At 36.5% G+C, this 21,441-nt stretch overlaps 1 protein-coding gene and 2 non-coding genes across 3 annotated transcripts; 2 read left to right on the forward strand and 1 right to left on the reverse strand.

Moving 5' to 3' along the window:
- Positions 1-7,547: 7,547 nt before the first annotated feature.
- Positions 7,548-9,159, reverse strand: dgt1 (KAT8 regulatory NSL complex subunit dim gamma-tubulin 1). Its single transcript, XM_090383917.1, has one exon. It carries the CDS (start codon positions 8,923-8,925, stop codon positions 7,555-7,557), a length of 1,371 nt encoding a protein of 456 aa, XP_090240043.1. The 5' UTR covers positions 8,926-9,159; the 3' UTR covers positions 7,548-7,554.
- A 222-nt stretch (positions 9,160-9,381) lies between these two features.
- Positions 9,382-9,454, forward strand: TRNAT-CGU (transfer RNA threonine (anticodon CGU)). Its single transcript has one exon. It is a non-coding gene; the product is annotated as a tRNA-Thr (tRNA).
- A 10,367-nt stretch (positions 9,455-19,821) lies between these two features.
- On the forward strand, positions 19,822-19,894 carry TRNAT-UGU (transfer RNA threonine (anticodon UGU)). Its single transcript has one exon. It is a non-coding gene; the product is annotated as a tRNA-Thr (tRNA).
- Positions 19,895-21,441: the final 1,547 nt, after the last annotated feature.

A 21,441-nucleotide genomic window follows, 5' to 3' on the forward strand; every position in this document is an offset into this window, starting at 1 on the left:
TTGAATAGTGAACATACACTGACTTGAGGCATGCATTCAAACTGGTTTGAAAGAAAGGCAGAATTACAGATTCCAATCAGAAGAACAGCATGGAAATATCTAGAGAAAAGGAAAACAGTAGAACCTCAGTGTGTGTGTGTGTGTGTGAGAGAGAGAGAGAGAGAGAGAGAGAGAGAGAGAGAGAGAGAGAGATGGGTTGTTAATTAACTTGACTACACTTTTGGAATAAAGTCTAGGGAGAAAGGTTTTGGGTGTAGGTCCCATCCAGGAAGTATGAACAATGTCTTGCTTCTTTTTTTTTGACACAAAGGAAGGAATGTTTATGATATATTTATGCCCAGTAGTAGTCCCAAGATTTCCTGAAGGGAGATGGGGCAAAAAAAAAAAAAAAAGTGCTGTGATATTTTATATTTTTTTGTCCTTTCTGAGGAACATTTTCTTGCCTAGAAAAATTTCTTTCTTAAAATTTGAATTATTGAGCTTTAATCATCATCATGTAGCAGAAAAAAAAATTCACATTATTTTTATCATAAGGGAAACCTATAATCCCATTAGCCACTATCTAGGACTACCACTGCTCATTCCAAGAAAAGTCAGAAGTCAGGGTTATCCCCAATATACACAAGGTGTGGCTATTAAATAATGAGACTATGCATGCAGCCACTACACACCTGTGAAACAAAGACACAGCAGTTGACCTTGAACCTTTCCCTAGTTGTCTGCCAAGTCATGTTCCGACATGCTCATTCATTTCACAGTGAGTCAGGTTTTGTTACCTTGTGTTTTTGCAATTGGCCAGAAAAATGAGAGAATTTTTAACAACTAAAGAAAACACCAACTGAAAGTTATGTCAAGTTTATGTGGAAGATATACTGTCAAGGGCTTGCATGTTTGAATGGCATAAAAGATTTTTAGGAAGACAGAATGTGGAAGAAGACGAATGACAAGGCCATCTGACATCCATGAAAACTTATGAAATGTGGAGCAGGTAAGGACACTGATTAGAGGTGATCATTGTAAAAGCATTACAATGGTTGCATAAGAACTCAATGCAGATAAATTTTAACTGAAAATTTAGGCATGAGAAGAGTGTGTGCCAAGATGCAGCCAAAAATTTTGAATGAAGATCAAAGAATGAGAAGACTCCAAGTTTGTGAAGAAGTTTTGAAAAAACTGAAGATCCAGACTTTGTGAGTACTGTAATTACTTGGGATGAAAGTTGGCTGTTCCAGTACAGCCCAGAAACTAAATGACAGTCAATGCAATGGAAGACAAACAATTCCAAAGACCAAAAACACCAAGAATGTCAAAATCAAAAACCATGGTTCTTATTTTCTTCGATATTAAAGGAAAATGAATAATATACACTGAAATTCTGACAAGGCTGCGTGAAAAAATTCAAAGGATGAGAACTGAATTGTGGTAAGGTACTCCAGCACACAATGCACTCTGTGCACCAGTTTCTGGCCAAAAAAAAAAATCCCCGTGTGTCGACAAGAAGAACCCTAACCACCAAACTTAGCCTCTTGTGACTCTTTTCTCTTAAACTGAAAATGTAATTAAGAGAACACATTTTAAATCCATTGAAGACATTCAGAAAAAAATAATCAAAGTGTTAAAAGGACTTCCAGAAATATTTCTGTGCTTGGAAGAAAAGTAAGGAACAGTGTGTGCAAGCCCAAGGCAAATTTTCACACATCTATTCTCCAACCACCTTTTCTCAATTTCAATTTATGCCCCCTCAAGTATGTAATCTGAGCAAGAATCCCATCAGTGTTAAGCTTGATCAAACCATTCAAGGCCTTATATACCTCAGTCAGATCGCCTTGCAGGTGCCTAGGATCCAGATGCTGCAATTTGAAGAATTTAAGCCTTTCTTGGTAAGAGCAACCCTTTGTTCCACCAATCTCACTGCCCTTCTCTGTAGTCGTTCCATCAGCTCTACATCCTTTCTAAAATGAGGCCTCCACACCTGTTTGCAGTACTCAAAGTGTGGCCTAACCACTGTCTTATACAAAGGGATAATCACCTCCTTATCCGTGCTAGCAAAATTCCTGTATATCATTGACAAAACAACGAGCTGTCCTGGAAGCCTATCTGCAATGCTCAGAGAACTTCATGTCTGACTGCACAATTACCCCCAGGTCTTTTCATTCTCCACTACCCTGAGTGTAATTTTTTTTTTTTTTAGTTGTTGGCGCATTGGCTTCTGTGGCCATAATGCACCTCCCAAAGTTTTTGCATTTTACTCTGATCCAAGCCCGAGGCGGGACTCAAACCTGCGACCTTTGGGTTGCCTGAGTGTAGTAGTACACAGTTGGTACGTTACTCTGAGGTTACTGTTTCCATATGCAGTACTTTGCATCTGTCAATGTTAAATTTCAATTGCCATTTCTCAGCCCACCTGTATAACTTTTATAGATCTGTAGCAGTAGCATACAGTCATTACCAACCCAGCCACCCATTCTATCATCTGCAAACTTGGACGTTATGCCTTTATCAATATCATCGATAAATACAGAACACAACACTGAACCTGATGTATTCCACTAATATCGTTAGTCCACAAAGAGCCATTGATTACCACCCTCTGTCTTCTCCCATTATCCATAGTAGTAATTTGCCCTTAATGCCACCCTACTCCAATTTGTTCAGCAGTCTTCCATGTGCAACAGTATCAAAAGCTTTCCTGGAATCCAAGTATATGATATCAAAATTATTTTTTGCCTTTGTGAGCACATCACAGTATCCAATCAAATTCGCCAGAGAAGATTTCCCTTTAATAAACCCATGCTGTGTCTGAACTATAACTGCAGTCTTGTCTAGATGATCCTGCATCAATTCTTTAACCAATCACTCCATTATTTTCCCTGAAACAGAAGTTAAACTAACAGGTCTAATTACTTGTCACCTTTTGATCCCCCCTTGTTTGGGAATACATTTGCACTTGTCCAGTCCATGGGAACTTCCCCCAAATCCAAGAATGCTATCATAATTATGGCTAAGGGTTTGCTGCCTCCCTTAATATAATTGGATAAATCCCATCCACCTCAGGCAACTTTCTTATGTTTAGCTTCAACAATTTCTCTTCCACTTTCATTTCAGTTATTGCAAAATCGCTTATCTCCCTGTTAAGAGTTTGATAAACATCTGGTTACCTAGAGAATTCATCACGTGTGAATGTAGATGCAAAAATACTCATTCAGTTTGTCAGCTACCTGAGCAGGATCATGAACAATCGAACCATTGATAATAAGTGGACCAATCTGATTCATCCCCTTCCTTCTAGAGTTTACATAAATAAAGATGTCTTTGCTGTTCTTCTTTGCATCCTTTGCCAATGATTTCTCGTAATGCATTTTTCTTCTCTGCCACGAATCTCATTAGTTCATCTGACATCCCTTTAGGCCTAAACCTTAAACAGTATTTCTTAAATGGTATGAAAAGTCTGGTAGCTTCAAAGATTAATTCCTTCAATGCTTCCCATTTAGAATTTGCTGTTGGTAACATCATTAGTTGGTTCCATTGTATAGAATTTAATAACTGTCTGAGACCAATGTAGCCATCTTTACGAAAGCAAAAACCTTTACTTTTACCACCGATGGTAGTTACACCTTTAAGTAAATACCATATCAGTACACTGTGATCACTGCCACCTAGCAATTCTTTTATCTGCAGATTCTCAATGCATGAATAATCACTGCTGATAATCAGATCAAAGTTACTCCAGCTGGTTGCCTCTTGAACATGCTACTGTAGAAAACAGTCATCCAATAAATCCACAAACGTCTTGCCAGTGCACAAGTTACCAATCCACAAGTTTTAGTCATATCTGGAGAGTTAAAATTCCCCATTATAACACAAAGTTGCTTCATGATGTTTTCTATTATTAATACTTAACTTCTACTTCAGCAGAAAATCATCATCTCTTTAATAAGTTTTTTTTATTTTGGAGAAAAATTAAAATCATGAGGCACAATGTTAGGTTGAATAAATAGAATGCTGTATGACAGTTACGGTCTTTATAAAGATATTCAGAAATTATTGTTATCATGAAGCATTCAAATGTTTAATGCTGCCTTTATAGGAAAATATAACTGCAGCACAGAGAGACCATCATTTCAGAGGACTAATGCTTTGTTTGTGGGTCTTAAAATGAAACTACAATTATATCCCGTCACTATTATTTTTAGAAATGCTGGATCTGATCACTAATTTCAACCAAATCTTTCAAAATTTCAACTCTTTTGTCCATCTTATCTTACATTAAAAACCTGCAAACATAGCAGTCATATTTAAAACATCAGAAAGGATAGTGTAGCAAACTACCATATAACTTTAGAGGTTATAACTTTGTTATTTGACAAATGGCTTAAATCATGCTTCTAAATGGGAGATAATTTGTTTATATGCAATGACCTCCATATACTGCATCATTCTGAATGGTAGGTATTACATCCATTTTTAAACCACTTCTACCATTCAAATATCCCATCTTCTTAAAGCTTTTTCATTGTATGTTTTAACAATTACATCTCAGCATCTCAGAGCCTCATTTCTTGAAAAAGAAAAGCAACATGTTATAGAAGATCTTTTTTCTTTTTCTAAGAAAGCAATATAAAATTAATTACCATCAACAACAGACAAAAAATAAACCTTTACACATGTGCAACCAAAATGCCATCTACTACAAAAAAAAAAAAAAAAATTCGACTTTTAAGTTACAAAATAAAATAAGTTTATCTTATTCAATGTGCTGATATTTTTAATGATATTTGTTCTAAAGCTATTTGATCTTACCTTGTAGGATTATACACTACCCATATCTCCTAGTTTATGATAAATGTATATCTTTATTTATATGTTTTATCTAAATGTGTTGCAGAAGCAATTGTACAACCCTGCAGTAATCATGCCAGGTCTGTGAGATCTAAGAAAAAATATTTTACATTTATCTCATAGACAGCATAAGCTGCAGTTACCACTTTCCTCCCAATTTTTATTTCCCTATCAAATAACGTGCAGTACTGCTATGATATCAATCCGGTGTGACCACTCTGGTTACTATTTGATGAAGTATATTTTGAAGTACATATTTTTAAAAACCTCGATTTTATTTTTTAATCAAAAGTACTTAAGTCTAAATAACACCAAAATTTAATTTTCTGGAGCATTATTAATATTGTCAATTTGGTTTTGTTTAAAATTAATCAAAAAAATGTTTAACCCAATTTTCTGAAACCACTATATTTTTTCTACTTACTTTCATTACTATCATATCCACATCTGACAGAAAGTAAGAATGAGAATTAATTCCTTTGTTAATGGTAGCTGTTGCTTGCTCCAGATATTATAGTCACACAAGTTATGGCTGACCAGCCTACCTTGTGCTCTGGGGGAAAGTATGATAATATATGCAAACAAAAGAAACCACTAATGTGAAATAATGAAAGATATCCAATTTTTGAAAAACAGTTTTTAAAAGTTTAGTAAAGTTCAACGTGGGCACCTTTTGTAGCTCAACAGATGTCAAACGATACTCGAGCTCTTGCCAAGTGTTTTCCAGCATCTGAGGCATTATTAGAGCAACTGCTTCAACGATACGCTGTTTCACGACCTCATTGGACTTTTTTGCATGGGGTTTTATTAAAAACTGTGTACCAGAGAAAAGTTCCGGATTTGGATGATTTGAAACAGTGTATCGTTGAAGCAGTTGCTCTAATAACTCCTCAGATACTGGAAAACACTTGGCAAGAGCTCGAGTATCGTTTGACATCTGTCAAGATACAAAAAGGTGCCCACATTGAACTTTACTAACCTTCATAAAAACTTGGTGAGTTACTCTGTATAATAACAAAAAAATTATTTTAATACACCTTATAGATGCTGAGATATATGCGTGTATTTTTGGATACCTCTAGCCCGGACACCCTGTATTATAAATTGACATGTGCTTGTTTAATTACACTGCATATAGTGAGACTTCAGTTATCCAAACCAATTGGGAATTAACTAGTTTAGATAATAAGTTTTTACAGATAATCAATTTGTTCGGTTAAAAATTTGTATTTGTTTTAAAACTGATTCAATTTTTTTATGTAAAAAAAAAATTGGGTCAAATTTGAGATAGGGAAATCAGCAATTTAATGCAAAAATTGTACATTTTACAGCTTTTTTTCAATGTTTTTTTAATATTAATAATTCTGTCACTAATGGATAGCAATCACATTATAAAAGTTTTTATAAGACAATGGATGACATGATACAGCTTACTCACCCACAAGTATAATCTGCAGCACAGATCTTGCTCGCTCTCTCTCTCTCTCACTTAATACATAGCACTTTTAAAGCCTGAAAACTGAACTGAATGAGAATATAAATGTAGTTACCTTTGTTCATGATACTGAATGTATTATTATTTCTAAGACCAAAATTTCTTCTTCTATACAATAACTTCAAGCACAATTCTAAATGCAGACAAATGCTTTCCTATGCCAGAAATAACTTGCAGCATAACAACAGAAAATGCAAATACAACTTAATGCACAGTATTCATAAAGTTACATCTGTATAAAACACCTGACATTTGGGTTCTGCCACTTGACATTGCTAAAAAGAAATGATGATGACGATGAGAGAGAGAAGCACCCCATAAGTTATTTTGGGTTATTCAGCCAACACACATTATACATTGCTGCAATATTGCCTGAGATGCTGATGTGTCATAAAACCACCACCACCCTGAGTGTCTAACTTAAGTAAAATAAATTGATACATGCAAAAAGCAAGAGGTGGTTAAAAGGTGAACTGCAGCCATTATCAACCCACTGCATGATGGAAGCCTCCTCAACATTTTATGTTGAGGGAAATGGACCATAATCTGCCACACCAGTGCGAGTAGGCAGATCAACTGTATTTAGCAGTCAGGGGGTTGAACCCCGGTCTACTCAAAGAGCATGTGCTACTGCACTCCCATTCCTGATCACTCGGCTATGGAGGCTGTTAGCTGGTGATTAGCTATCTGTAACTTATTTGACTGGTTTGGAGAATTGGTGTTTCTGCTAATTACACTGCATTTAAGTAAAGGCAAAATGAGATAAAACTTTGGGAAAATCTATCCCTCCAAAAAAAAAGAAGATATAAAATTTCATATTTCATGCTATTATATATCCATAATATAAATAGATAAATTTAGTTAGTTCTTTAATTTGTGATTTTTTAAAATTTTATTCAGTATTCTTTTAATTTCTTATTAACCAATTTTATTTGTTAAAGTAACATTTAATTTGTGTATATAATCTGCTTTATATAAGACAATAGTTAACCAATCACCAAAAAAAAAAAAAAAATGTAAAAATGCTAACCTGTATGTTAATGCTGCAACAACAGCCTATTGTGAACAAAATAAGAAGAAATGTACATACCGAAAGGAGAATTCATCTGCTGCAGCAGTTTCAAAGATATATTTTAATGTTTTCACCGGCATACAATATTATGTTGTATTTACAGAACAAAAATAATAAATAATAATACTTTGGAATAAGGTATTACTTATCACTTATCTACCTCATTCTCCAAAGTTTTTCTGTTAATACCCAAAATATCTGCTGCATTTAAGGACAACTGCATTAGATCTGGATGATCCGACAATACAGAGTCTGTTGATTCACCTGGTTCACCAAACTGATTTAGTCCAAATAGGCATCCGGGCTGAACAACATCGAGGCCAAGGGAAGCAATATCATCCATTGACTGGAAATGTTCTGGCTCTAGAGCAAGGATATCCATATCCACTACATTTGCTATAGCAACTTGCTGATTTGTAAGATCCCAGTTCTGGTCCTGTACAACTGGAGTATTGGGAAGCTGAGCATGTAACACACAGACTGGATTTTCAGAGTAAGGAACAATAGGCTTTTTACAATCAATATTCTCTGTACTGCATGTCTTGTACAATACTTGCAGTGGATCAGATAAAATATGTTTAGCACAAAACTTACTCAAAGGAAGACTTCTTGAGGTGCACTTTTGTCCATCGTGTGAAAATGTGCATCTATGATATCGTGGTGGCTGATAATTACTTCCTTCTGCAGCTGCTCGCCTACGTTCACGTGCCTGAATTTTCAAAAGGGCTTCTTTTCCATGGCACTGATGATAACGTCTTAATGCCCTTAGTTTTTGATAAGCATTTATCTCCCCAGGAGGCAATTTTGGTGATGGATGAATGCTACCTAAAGTTTCTTTTTCCGATTTCAGTGCTTGAAGATATAACCGTCTTTTTTCTCGCAAGATATGCTGGAGCCTTTTAAACTGATTTATATAAAGAGATTGCAATCGAATTAACTTATCACGAGTAATTGCTGCAACTTCTTCTGAGGTATACACACCCGCATGCTTTAAAGGATCATCTAATTCGCTATCAACACTTTCCGCATCACTATCAATCCCACCTTTCCATGTTTGATCTACTAAGGGGTTTTCAATATCGTCGATTTCATTATCCTTACTATCCAAGTATATTATATTGGTTCCATTCGATGACCAAGAATCTCCATGGGGTGAATTTGTTTCATGATTTGTACTTTGACAATGATGTTCCAAAGCAGCAAATAAAGTTTGAGGCGACTCAGAAGGCTTCTTTTTATTTATATAAAGTCGACTGCTCAGAAGGGCTCGCTTAACATGCCACGGGCATAGACTATCTCTCTTCTCGGTTTTGGGAGCAGCATTAGTGCAACGTTTTCCTGTTTGAGAGTGAACAAAAGAACACTGACGAAAGGGCGCACTTTTGTCTTCTAATATATGCCTTATGCAATAATCATAACCTTCTAAACGATTCTGCATACAAATACGATGTACATAATTACAAAATGGCTTTTCTTGGGGATACTTACTACTTTTCTTCTTGTTTACAGCTCTCTTCATTATGTTACCGTAATGCAGACGTCTTTAGACTATCTATATTCGGCATATAAAACTGTTTGGTATTAACATCTAACGAAAGAGCTTCTCCAGTCACATATCGTCCAGTATGAAAATCAATTAGTGAAAATCAAAAGTAATTTCATGTAGGAAAATATGAATCTATTAAACCGTACATGTTCTAACGTTGAAGTTTCATAACGTACTAAACTAAAAATTTGACACGAACAACACCTCGAAACGCACAACTGCTACTTCTACAACCCAGCAGCAATTACCGGTGACGTATTGGTTTTGTATATTTTAGGAGAATTTTCATCAAGGCTTAATGAGAATGAAAAATTAAACTACGAGTGATTTTTCCTTTAAAATTCTTATAATTTATCGATTTTCACTGAGAAAGTACACCATAATCTGTGTTTTCTTATAATAAAAGAATTACGAACCTACTTCCCGTCAGCCACCATAGCTCAGTGGTTAGAGCACTGGTCTCGTAAACCAGGGGTCGTGAGTTCGAACCTCACTGGTGGCTTCGTAGTTCTCGTAAATCATGTTTTTTGGTACACATTTATACTTCAATTTTTGCGTTAATTCTACTGATCTATCATAAAACTGCCCCTTTTCATGCGTACAATTCAAGTTTCAAAATATGAATATGCACAGAATGATAATAATAATATAAACACATTTAGTATCAGAAAACATCTATTAGGATTCATTCTCTATGTATCAGTCACAATATAACAGGCCGCTATAATACATCTCTAGAAAATTTAAATTTCCCCCCATATACTTCATTAATAGTGGAAACAAAATTAAATATATTTTTACCAAAATAATCTATCCAAAGCATGCAAATATTTATATAGTAGTTATCACTCATTCTGAATACACGATTAATTACGAAAATCCTTGAACTTGTAATCGGCAATGACAATCTCAGCATTTTCGAAAAACTTTTTAGGAAGGTAAACGAATGAAACACTTTAAGGTTAATATTAAAGAGTAAACTCATGTTATCGCAAAGTGTAAAAATCATGAATTATTTGCTTAGTAATTGTGCAATACGTATTATATTTCAATTCATATTAAAATCCGAAAATAAATAACTAAGTACATTATGAAGTGTTCTCAGCATCTGAGACGTGTTGCTATTTGTTTATTAAATTGCAGTTTGAAATACGTGCTAAATTTCAATTTTTATTAACATTCAGAAATAAATAAATATACTTTATAAAAAGTTGGGTGATATTATATTCTGGCATAGTGTGGGGTGAAAACAATTACTATTTTATAATTTTAGTTAATTAGTAATTAAATGGCAAGTCAGTTATTTACTTTTCACTTTTAGTAATCACAAAACATGAAAATTGAATTTTAAAAAAAATTGAATGCGCCTGAAATGTAACTCACTGCAAACATTCACTAACTTGTTACAGTCAGAGTAATTATTATTAACAATAATAACTTTTACAATCTAAGTAATGGATAAAACTGGGTATCATCATTCTTCTCTTTCTTGGTGATTCCCTTCTACTTCCCTCTCCCTATTTCTCAGGGTAACATGGGAATTTTTTTTTTTTTTTTTTTTTTTTGGCTGGTGCAGCATAAGCCTCAGGCTTCCTTGCTGTGAGGAATTATTATGGGCCTTTTTCACAGCGTGGTTGAATTAGTCGGTCTCAGGCGAGGACACCATGGCTTTTTCTCCCGGAAATTCGAATTTTTCGTCCAGCAAACTGAAACTCGACCTCAGAAAACACGCAATTTACAGACTATTGTCTGTAAATATTTAAATCCAGGGGCTCACATCTGGTGAATATGGGTTTGGCACACCCAGGGTCATGAGCTGGATATCATCATTCTTTCCTTTCTTGGTGATTCCCGCCTACTTCTCCTCTCTCTCTCTCTCTCTCTCTCTCTCTCTCCCTCTCTCTCTCAGGGTAACACGGGGATTTTTTTTTTTTTTTTTGGCTGGTGCAGCAGAAGCCTCGGGCTTCTTATTTAATTGATTTATGATTGTTGTTGTACTACAACAACAACAGTCATAAATCAATTAAAGACATTAGGGCAGAAAGGCTACATTTTTCGTTAGACAATTCCAGAAGAACTTCGGCTACCTATTTGCCGCTCTCAATACATTGGTTATTTATCGATTTTTTTTAATAGAGAATCGAAAGTTATGCAGAGGGCAAAGAGCAGAAAAGAGTTTTATACTCTTAACGCAATATTACAAACGAGTAAAAGATAGATTGTTATATATGCTCCCGCCTAAAAGTTGTGAATCACAGCGTATGACAACAATTTTCGTTAATTTATTTGAAATTAACTATGACAATGTAAGGTTTAATACTTTAAAAAAAAAAAAAAAAGGAAAGAAAAGAACACTACAAAGTATTTTAAGATTTTTCATTACGCATTGAAAATTTACAGCAAAAAATTATTCAAATGATTAATATTAAAAACTATACTGATTTTTCATCAAAATATCCTGCCAGAGATTTTATCATTGCCTTATATAGACGTGGCATTCTGGCGATTAATTTTATAACAATGTCGTGACTAACGTTATTCCAAGCGATCTGAAAGGTTTCCCACACATTTTGTGTAGATTGGCAGACTTCACGGACTTGACGGTTTAGATGATCCTATAAAAGCTCTGTTGGGTTTACACCAGGAGTTGAGGTGGCCACACTATAATTTCCAGGATCCCCCCCTCCTCTTGTTTAGTTGCTAGAAAGTACATGTACAGCTTAGAGCTTTGTTTTGAGCCATTGTCTTGTTATAACATAAAATTTCTTCCACAAAGTCGAAGTCCAGAGGATACTGCATTATGTTCAAGAACGTTTTTGTAGCCTTCTTTTCTTAAAATTCCTTCAATTCTGACGATGTCACCCACTTTAGAAAAACAGCAGCAACCCCAGATCATGAAGGAACCACCACCGTGCTTGACTGTAGGCACTAAACAATGTGGCACCTTTTTCTTTCAGTTGATTGTCTCACATAAACTCTATGCTTGGATAGTGGACATAATGTCTGTTAGGTGGTGCCAATGGTTCCCCACAAAACGGCACTTTGTAGCACTGTGAAGATGGAAGACTCTACAAAGTCAGATGATTGTGTGTTCTACTGGCTACCATACGTTATGTTGTTCATCTGGCCACTTAGTTACTGAGAGATATGATCACCAAGGAAGGCAACTCCCAGCCTCCATCCACGACAGAGCAGGGGCAGGGGCAGATACGTCCATCTGACAGAGCTGGTCCTTGGAAGAGCAAGGGGAAGGCCCAAATGAAAAGTAAAATGGAGATAGTGAAAGAAGGGGGAATCAAAGGTGAAGATGGGGATACCAAGAGAGAGATATTTCAGAGGAGAGTAGGAGGTGGGAAAACCTATAGTATGTGGGACGACTTCAGGAAGAGTAAAATGAAAGAGTAAAAGTGCCTAAGGGTGAACAGATAAGACTTCCAAGTTCTTCTGAGTCAGCAACGTGATAAAGAGCATTACTTTGTCACTGAACAGGTTGTCTCCTCCACCAAAGGAACAAGGGGTGATGTTTTATCCAACAGTTCTAAGAAAGCTTATCTGTGGAAGATTACGACGAGGGTAAGTACTGTACCAGGGGTGGTCACTAGGCCAGCAAATACAACCCCAAAAGCATGTATTGGGTCTCCCTGTTGAAAGAGATTTCACTGGTGGATCCAGCGTCGTATTTAATCCCACCTGACTAGCAAGTGGACATCCTAGCGAAAATTGGGTTGGCAGAAGTCACTCACTTGCCAGGGGCCCACCTATTATCTTACTCAGGGTTTCAAGCATTTGCCATATCCTCCAAAAGTTGTCTTGGCAACACAGTTGAATATGATGCAACTCCAATCTTCCATGTCATCACAGATTCAAAGGTCATCATGGGGAGGGGGGCAGTTCCTGTAGTTTAGCTTTGATTAACCCATGTGTGGAGAAGAGATATGTCGTCTCAAGGTCAGGGATGAATCAGGTCAAGGTGCAGCTGACGAACTGGTCGATGCCTGGGATAAATATCTTTGTTATTTCACGTTTACCAGTAATGGACTATCGGGATTGCCAGAGGATGTTCACTTCTTGGCAAATACGTTTCTTTTCTACTTTCAGGTCTTGGTCAGTCTGGTACTTATACCTAGGAATTCTGTTGTTATGTTCTTCCTTGTAGATTCTGTTAGACTGCAGAAAGCGACATACAATTCTTGGGGAAGTTTTCCTGTGGTTACTTACACAGCAGGTGTTGACAGACACTGATCTCTAGACATGCATAGGAAGAGATATTGGATATGTCCCAGCCTGTTGATGATGGTGTTCTTGTCCACACGACAGTGGCTGAGTTATCAGCCTCAGGCGTAGATAGCAAGGTTCCCCTCCCCCTCCAGAAACTGGAGTTTTTTCGTCCAGCAAAACAGGCAAATCGACCAGAGAACACGAGCAATTTACAGACACAATACATATACGGGTATATGTAAGAAATTGCGGATGGCCCTAATATAATAATTAGATTTTTTTTTCTTTTTCCATACGTCGAAATCATATTTTGGCTCCATAAGTTATAATGGTTATGAAGACAGCACCATAAAAAAAGGTGCGGATTTCTTCCTATTACCTCCGAGTCGGTCCTAGTTACATGGGCCAACATTACTGAGTAGCGCCAGTTTTTCCTTTAGGAGAGTCGAGATGTGGTAAGAAAGTCCACTTATTATTCAGAGTGTCGCCTGGGAACTTGACTGACCTTTCATATTGAAGAGGATGGCCATCCTTCACGGAGGGTGTCTGCGAGCATAAAGGTTGCCCTTTATCAAGAATGTTTTGCTTTTAGTTGTCCTAATGGTCAACTTGTGGGTTGAAGCAGATGTAGCAAGTGCTTCAATGACACGATCTGCTCGGTTCTCAATCGAGGAACGCGTATATCCAAAATAATAACTCAGTCATCAGCATAGGAGAACATGGAGGCGTGCTCGAAGGTGTGGCCTAGCCACTCGTCCAGCACCATGCTCCACATAGCTGTACGGAAAATTGAGCCTTGAAAGCACTCTCTAGTGGTATTATTCTTTGTAATATGATGGAATTGGGTCTTGATTTTGAAACAGCTATTTGTGAAATAGCTGTTGAAGCATTTGTAGAGCTTAGAAGCACATTCGAAGGCCCTAACCCATTTCATTACACTAGGCCACAAGGCAGAGTCAAAGACCCCTTGCAATCTAAAAAGATAGCTATAATGTACGTGTGACAGTCAGATCTCTCTTTCATAATGAGCTAGGCATCAACATCGTAAACGAGGACGCTGGATACCTGTAACTTGGGAATCTCGGCCCACAGGCCAATGACCTCCAGGCTTTCGCACTGTTGGATTTACTCGACATCTTCCATGGAGGCTTCCTCGACGATGATCCCGCAATCTCTAATTTTCCGAGTTTTCTTTACTCTGATTATTAAGATGAGGGCGAAGAGACTTCAGATCTTTCATTCTAACCTCCTTACTGCTCTTTAGAGCTCTACCTCATTCGGCTTCAGTATAACAAGTTTGATTCTTTCACTGGTTGGAAGCTTTGGCTGTTTTAATGCAGCGGTGTAGGAAATCTTAGGTACAACATGACTTGTTGGTGCAAAAGTTTTGGACTCTGCAACATTTGGAATCTTCTACAACGTTCTACCACAGTGGTTTTCAACCTTTTTTTAATAACGGTACCTCTAAGTCATTTATTTTATTTTGGGGCACCCCTACTCAATTTTATGCCTGTTAGATCCGATTCTCTCTCTGTATATATATATATATATATATATATATATATATATATATATATATACACATAACAATAAAAATAATTTTATATATATATATATATATAATTATTTTTATTGTTATGTGTATAATGTAGTAGGAATATATCTATAATTTAACTAGTGCTAATAATGAAAATACCGTGTACCCTGGGAGCGATATATGTTGATTAAAGGGGGGAAGAAAGAAAAGAAAAGTGTAACGTTATAAACAGGAAGAAACAAAGTGAGAATTTTGAAAAAACAAAATTTTCGGAAATGAAGTAAGCAATATATTTATTTAATAAAATCTGTTTTTTCAAAATTCTCACTTTGTTTCTTCCTGTTTTTTCAAAATTCTCACTTTGTTTCTTCCTGTTTTTTCAAAATTCTCACTTTGTTTCTTCCTGTTTATAACGTTACACTTTTCTTTTCCTTTCTTCCCCCCTTTAATCAACATATATCGCTCCCAGGGTACACGGTATTTTCATTATTAGCACTAGTTAAATTATAGATATATTCCTACTACATTATACACATAACAATAAAAATAATTTTATATATACATTATGGTTGTAGGGTACCTTTGCTCTTGCAGTGTCCCTGATCCATAATTCATATTATCGCTATTCAAATTCAAATTCAAATCCAACTTCTCTACTTAATTTTAATTTTATTATTCGTAATTATATATATATATATATATATATATATATATATATATATACACGTATCTCATATGGTCAATACCTAAGCAGCGTATGTATACATTGTGATAGATTTGGGTCAATTGATTCCGGTCCTCAGGCGCTGAAGTCTGCTAGTATTAACAATATGAATTTGAATCTATATTGTCCATAACATGAGTCCATAACAATATGGGTCCATAGCCAGTGAGCAAATTAAGGTACAGTGTATTCCCGACGCAATAGGCAGTAGGGTTCATTCGTATCTCAGACTTAGTTCGAGTTGTAAATTCTCTACACCTACAATATTAGAAAAAGTAATTTTAACAACAGGTTTTTAGCTTTTATGTACACCAAAAATAAATTTATTTAAAAATTGCCACGACCCCTCTGTGGGTCGCGCCTCGTAGTTTGTGCACCACTGCATTACTGGCTCAACCGGCATGCTTTTAATACCGTGGTTTACAACGTCTGTCATCTGAAACGCACACAGTGCTTCATTTTGTGATTAAAAATGAACTCATTAAATTCTGGTAATATCATCCTGGTTGAGACTTTCCGAATGATATGATTTATTTTTTGTGGATAGAAAACTCGAGGGCAATACCGTGAACTAAAAATATTCAAAAAGAACGGTTTTGATAATGTATAACAGATTTTGTTCAAGTATGTACATATGTATCTCAGAAATAAACTGCATTTATGGGAATCCATTCGCCTCCACATTAAAAAGTATTAACTTTTGGTTGGGTTTGAGCCTGTTTTCTGCCACTATTAAGGAAAGTTTGTGTAGATCGTTCAAATCAGAGTGTTCAGCCTCGATTCATAGCATTCACTGCAACTTTATGCACTCAACGTGTAGTGAAAATGCTTCTGCAATCACTTCGATAGTCAAAGCTATCACAGTAGTGGACTCAGACTTGTGTATTATCAAAAGTAACACAGAAGTAAGAGGGGTGTTTGAAAAGTTCGCAACCATGGTAATGAAAACTTCGCAGCAGGTGCGTTGTCCTGGTTTGTCCCTGTGACTGTCTGGCCTTTCTGAATGTAATTCACTAGTAACATTCCATCAGCACCCCAGACACTCGATGCCATCACCCTGCCCACGGAGGGAATGAACTTAAACTTTCTTTAGAAGTGACGGGGAAGGAGCTGTGTTTCCACGGTTTCAAAGTTTTCCTTTGTCTCTGCTTGACAGTGAGGGACCAGCATCTCATCCATGATCATAAACCTTGCAAGGATTGCTGGACCAGCTTGAAAATTATGCAAATATTGACTTGACAATGCTTTTACATTTTTGATCTGCTGTCAACTACTCTGGGATCTAATGTACTGACACGGTTTTCATGGCAAGAACCTCTATTATTATGTGTTACCCACGTTCAGATAACATTAGACCACCAACTTTTAAAACCCCTTCATATTCTCCTGCAGTTTATAGCGCCTCGTAGTCAGGTGGGCAGGAGCAGCAGTGCGTAGCACAGGCTTCTTAATTGGATCGGGGTTCGAGCCCGTGACCACCAAATACGGAGGATGCGGAAAGGTCAGTGAATGACCACCGCATATCCCTGGAGCAATATGGCCTTAGTTGCTAATGCTCCAAATAACAAACAACAAACAAAAAACCTGCAGTTTATTGTTGTTAAGGGACTCACTGTGGAAGGTTAGCAAACTCCTCTATGTCATCTGCACTGAATTTCTCAATTCCTGTTACGACTGCCACGCTGGTGATGTTCAGTGCAATGAGTGGCTCATCCTCAAAATAAAGGGGTCCTGTATAACTGACTTCTGATTAAATTTGCTGCGGGACCCCTTCATACAAGGTGGGGAGATTTTTATTCCAGGCCTTACCACTGGAATAATGTTTTATAGATAATTTTTCATATAAAGCATATAGATAATGAAAAATTTTCCATTATCTATATGCTTTATCTATCTTGATCAGGGTGTATATAACAATTTTGAGGCGTGACAGAAAACCTCCAGAACGCGAACTCGACAGCGACCAAAGGGCGGTGATGGTGAATCTGTGCATAAACAAGTGCACATGCCTATTAAATGTGCTTCCAGCGTATTAGAGTCAATCTATTTGGCGTCCTATCGCGCATCCTTCATCAAACTAAAAATTTCCCCAGACTTTTTAGAAAGTGAACTTGATAGAATGAATTTCTTGAATCAAATTAACTAACGATGTTTATAACAATAAGAAGTTCAAAGCAGTATTTTCGCTTTCCTACTTAACATAAAGAGGGACACGGGATTTGCACACGTAAATTGAGATTGCCTGACTGAAATCGGGACATCTGGAATCAATAACCCTAAGAGACCTATAGTCATACAGCCCGAACAGATAATGAGCTAAAGGTCACTACCAGACGTAGTCTGTACATATTGTTTTTTTTTTTTTTTTTTTAGGAGCATTAGCAACTAAGGCTATATTGCTCCGGGGAATTTGCGGTGGTCATTCCCCGACCTTTCTGCATCTTTCGTATTTGGTGGTGACGGGCTCGAACCCCGGTCTAATCAAGAAGCGTGTGCTACGCACTGCTACTCCTTCCCACCTGGCTACGGAGGCGCCTAAACTATACATATACAGTAGTGTATATAAAGGTCCTACCACCAAGATAATGAACTGAAGGTCAGCGCTATACATATAGTCTATGAAGTAGTGGTATTACTACACAAGGTGTGAATACAGATACTGTATTATATTTATGTTATAGACCATTCTCAAAATAAGGTCAGAATAGATTCTGTACATTGTTTCAGTGTACATTTATATGATTACTATTGTTTAAAGTTAAAATCAATCTAAAAAATCAAAGCGCCCTAATCATCCCACCACCATTTACTTATAATATAGACTGCATCTTGTGGTGACGTTCAGTTCATTCTCGTTGCGGTACGACTATAGTTTAAGAGTAAAGGAGTGATTATGATACTTTACTTTTTAGATTAATTTTAAACAAAGGTAATCATATAGAATCTGTTGTGTTCCCATTTCAGTCTTGGTCTATTATAATATAAATTTAAAATGGACATTCACCCCTCCTCTTCTATTTAAGTAGTAGAGGCATAAGTACTTCACTTATCCCTCTACTGTTGAAATAGATGTGTATGGTGGAGACCTTCAGTTCATTCTCGTGATGCAGGACTATAAATGCGCCACAGTCGGAATTCCTGAATTTTATGCCTTCCACCGGGGTAATGGAACTACCGTCAGGTAATTAACCCACGTACTTACTGTATTGTTTAACATTACTTTTCTGTTCATACTTAAAGTCCGGCGCATAGGCCCAGGATTTACAAAATAAAGGTTACATGAATATTCTCTTATTTTACGGGAACACGGGTTCCAATAGCCTGCTTTCGGCATACTGTTTGAGAATAGAAGAAAGCCACACTTTTAAATTAACTTTATATACATATAAAATCGTGGCATTTTATTTTCAGAAACTGTGGAAATAAAATACCACATAGTACAAACTGTTCATTATTAACTTCGTACTTCTCAACTAACTTCATACTGTAATGTCCGTTTATTCGCTGCCAGTCAAAAACAAAGCCACGTCAATAAAGGCAAGAACACAGTTCTGATCAAAAAAAGGTTGATCAAAGTGCACTCCAAAGCTCTGGACACAGAACACAGAGTACTTCTCTGTGGCTCCAGAGACGAAGCATACACGTGACATAGTACAATGACAAGCTAAAAGGCAAAGAATTCCCTGAGTCAGCCATAGAACAGTTATAGAGACTGACATACACAGATTAGTATGTAATATGCACTAGCGTAGCTACCCTTTTTCGGCCCCGGAGGCAAAGAACATGTTCGGGGTCCCTACTTGATTAATGAAAATTGCAAAAACAGGCAGCCAAAGACCCCGAGCCCCTAAAGGGACACGGGATTTGTATACGTAACCCTGACCTTCCGTTATCTCTATATAATATCTACACCGATATTATATAGAGATTAGTAAAATAGAGTAATAATAAAAACATAGTTTCAGGAAAAGTATAGAAAACACACACACACAAAAAAAAACGAGTTTAGTCACTAATATAATAAGTATAGCTCACAAGATTATTAGTGTAAAATTTGGTTAGTGTGTTAGACGGGATGTAATTGGTTGTTTTTGGACTGCGATTCATTTGAATTAGTTTTGCTGTAAGGGAGAATTCATTCTTGAAACTGAACTAAAAATACCCTTGCAATTTTTGATTGATGCGTTTTATTTATTTTATTTGACTACATCGTGCACTTTAATTAGTGTTTACATAAAAAATAAATAAATAAAACATATATGCCGTGTAGCATTCTCAACGACCAAACGTACAAAATGCATTTTACCCCACAATTTATAAAATCTTCTGACGGAGATCAATTATCGTCTGCATAGAAGATAGGACGCTTAGGAGGGCGCTAAGACGCATCGCCATCATAGCTCAGTGGTTAGAGCACTGGTCTTGTAAACCAGGGGTCGTGAGTTCGATCCTCACTGGTGGCTGTTTTGGTCATTTTTTAAATTTCGAATCGAAGATCTACGTTTTTTTTTTTTTTTTTACATACTATAGGTTAGCTATTTTGGTATATACCATACCAAAATAGCTAACCTATTTTTTTTTTTTTTGCTATTTACTTAATAACTCTTACTTCTACTCAAAATCAATTCCGTTATCGTCAGAAAATTCGAAAAAATCTGCTTTACACGTTTTATTAGAACAGATCAACAATGGACAGATTCAGAAAAAAAGAAAACAAAAAAAAAAAACTGTAAAGACAACTTTTTATATATATATATATATATATATAAAGTTTAGATTTTTAAGTTTAAAGTAGCAACTATAACATGGAAACAGCGGGAAAATAAGTATTTAGTAATATGGCAAATCTTTCAACAAACAACTGAATCACATCAGTACTAACTTGAACATGATGTGGATACTCCTCTGTGGAGACATCCAGCACGATGGGCTTTTTTTTTTTACTAAACTGTCCATATTTATGTAAATTTATTCTTGTGTTGTAAATGTTTTATTCCCCCTGGGTTGTATGCTGTACAAGGGGCGATTGTAACTAGCAATCAATTGAATAAATAAAATAAAATGTACCTAAGTGGGCGAGGCAGCAACAAAGGATACCAAAGTATATAAGCAAAGTTAGAATAATTATGAGAAAGAAAGGACTGACAGATGGAAACGTAACGAGCACAAGGTGTCAAACTAATATGGAAAGGATAGAAAGAAAGAGAAGTACTGTATTAGGGATGGATGAAAGGGAAAGAAGATGAAGGAAACCTAAGTGGGACATTAAATTATAAGAAATTAAAGGCTGAATTAGAAAGCCAATTAGATTGATGAAGCTGTAAAGGAACACCCCCAGGGGCTCACATCTGGTGAGTATGGGCTTGGCATACTCAGGGTCCTGAGCTGGATATCATCATTCTTCTCTTTCTTAGTGATTTCCTTCGACTTTGGACACACATACTCTCTCTCTCTCTCTCTCTCTCTCTCTCTCTCTCTCTCTCTCTCAGGGTAGGTAACTCGAGAATTTTTTTTTTTTTTTTTTAGGCTGGTCGAGCATAAGCCTCAGGCTTCCTTGCACCATGTAGCTAATAATAATAGTAAAAATAAATGATTAATATTTATGATTACTGTATATATATATATATATATATATATATATATATATACCACTAGCGTAGCTAGCGTTTTTGTTCGGGCCCCTACTTAATTAATGAAAATTGAAAAAACAGGAGATAGCCAAAGGCGCCGGGCCCCTAAAGTACCCGGGCCCGGAGGCATTTGCCTTGCCTGCCTACATAGTAGCTACGCTACTGACACACACACACACAGTGAAATAAAACGCTCTCGTGCACTGGATAGCATTATATAGCATAATTTCGTAATGTATTTAGTGTCTCCAAACGTTCTCAACTAGAAAAGAAAGAACCAATAAACATGTGCCCGCTCTTTTTCGGGTTTTTGGTTTTTTTTTTTTTTTTTTTGGCTGATGTTTGCCACTGCTAAAGCTGAAATCGTCTGAGAGGTTACA

The sequence above is a fragment of the Mastigoproctus giganteus genome, chromosome 1 (genome assembly GCF_048544385.1).
Source record: "Mastigoproctus giganteus isolate SK-2022 chromosome 1, ASM4854438v1, whole genome shotgun sequence".
Taxonomy (NCBI): Eukaryota; Metazoa; Arthropoda; class Arachnida; order Uropygi; family Thelyphonidae; genus Mastigoproctus; species Mastigoproctus giganteus.

What these genes read in the sequence shown, in the direction of transcription:
- dgt1 (XM_090383917.1), bottom strand. Translation starts at nt 8,925, where the DNA reads ATGAAGAGAGCTGTAAACAAGAAGAAAAGTAGTAAGTATCCCCAAGAA.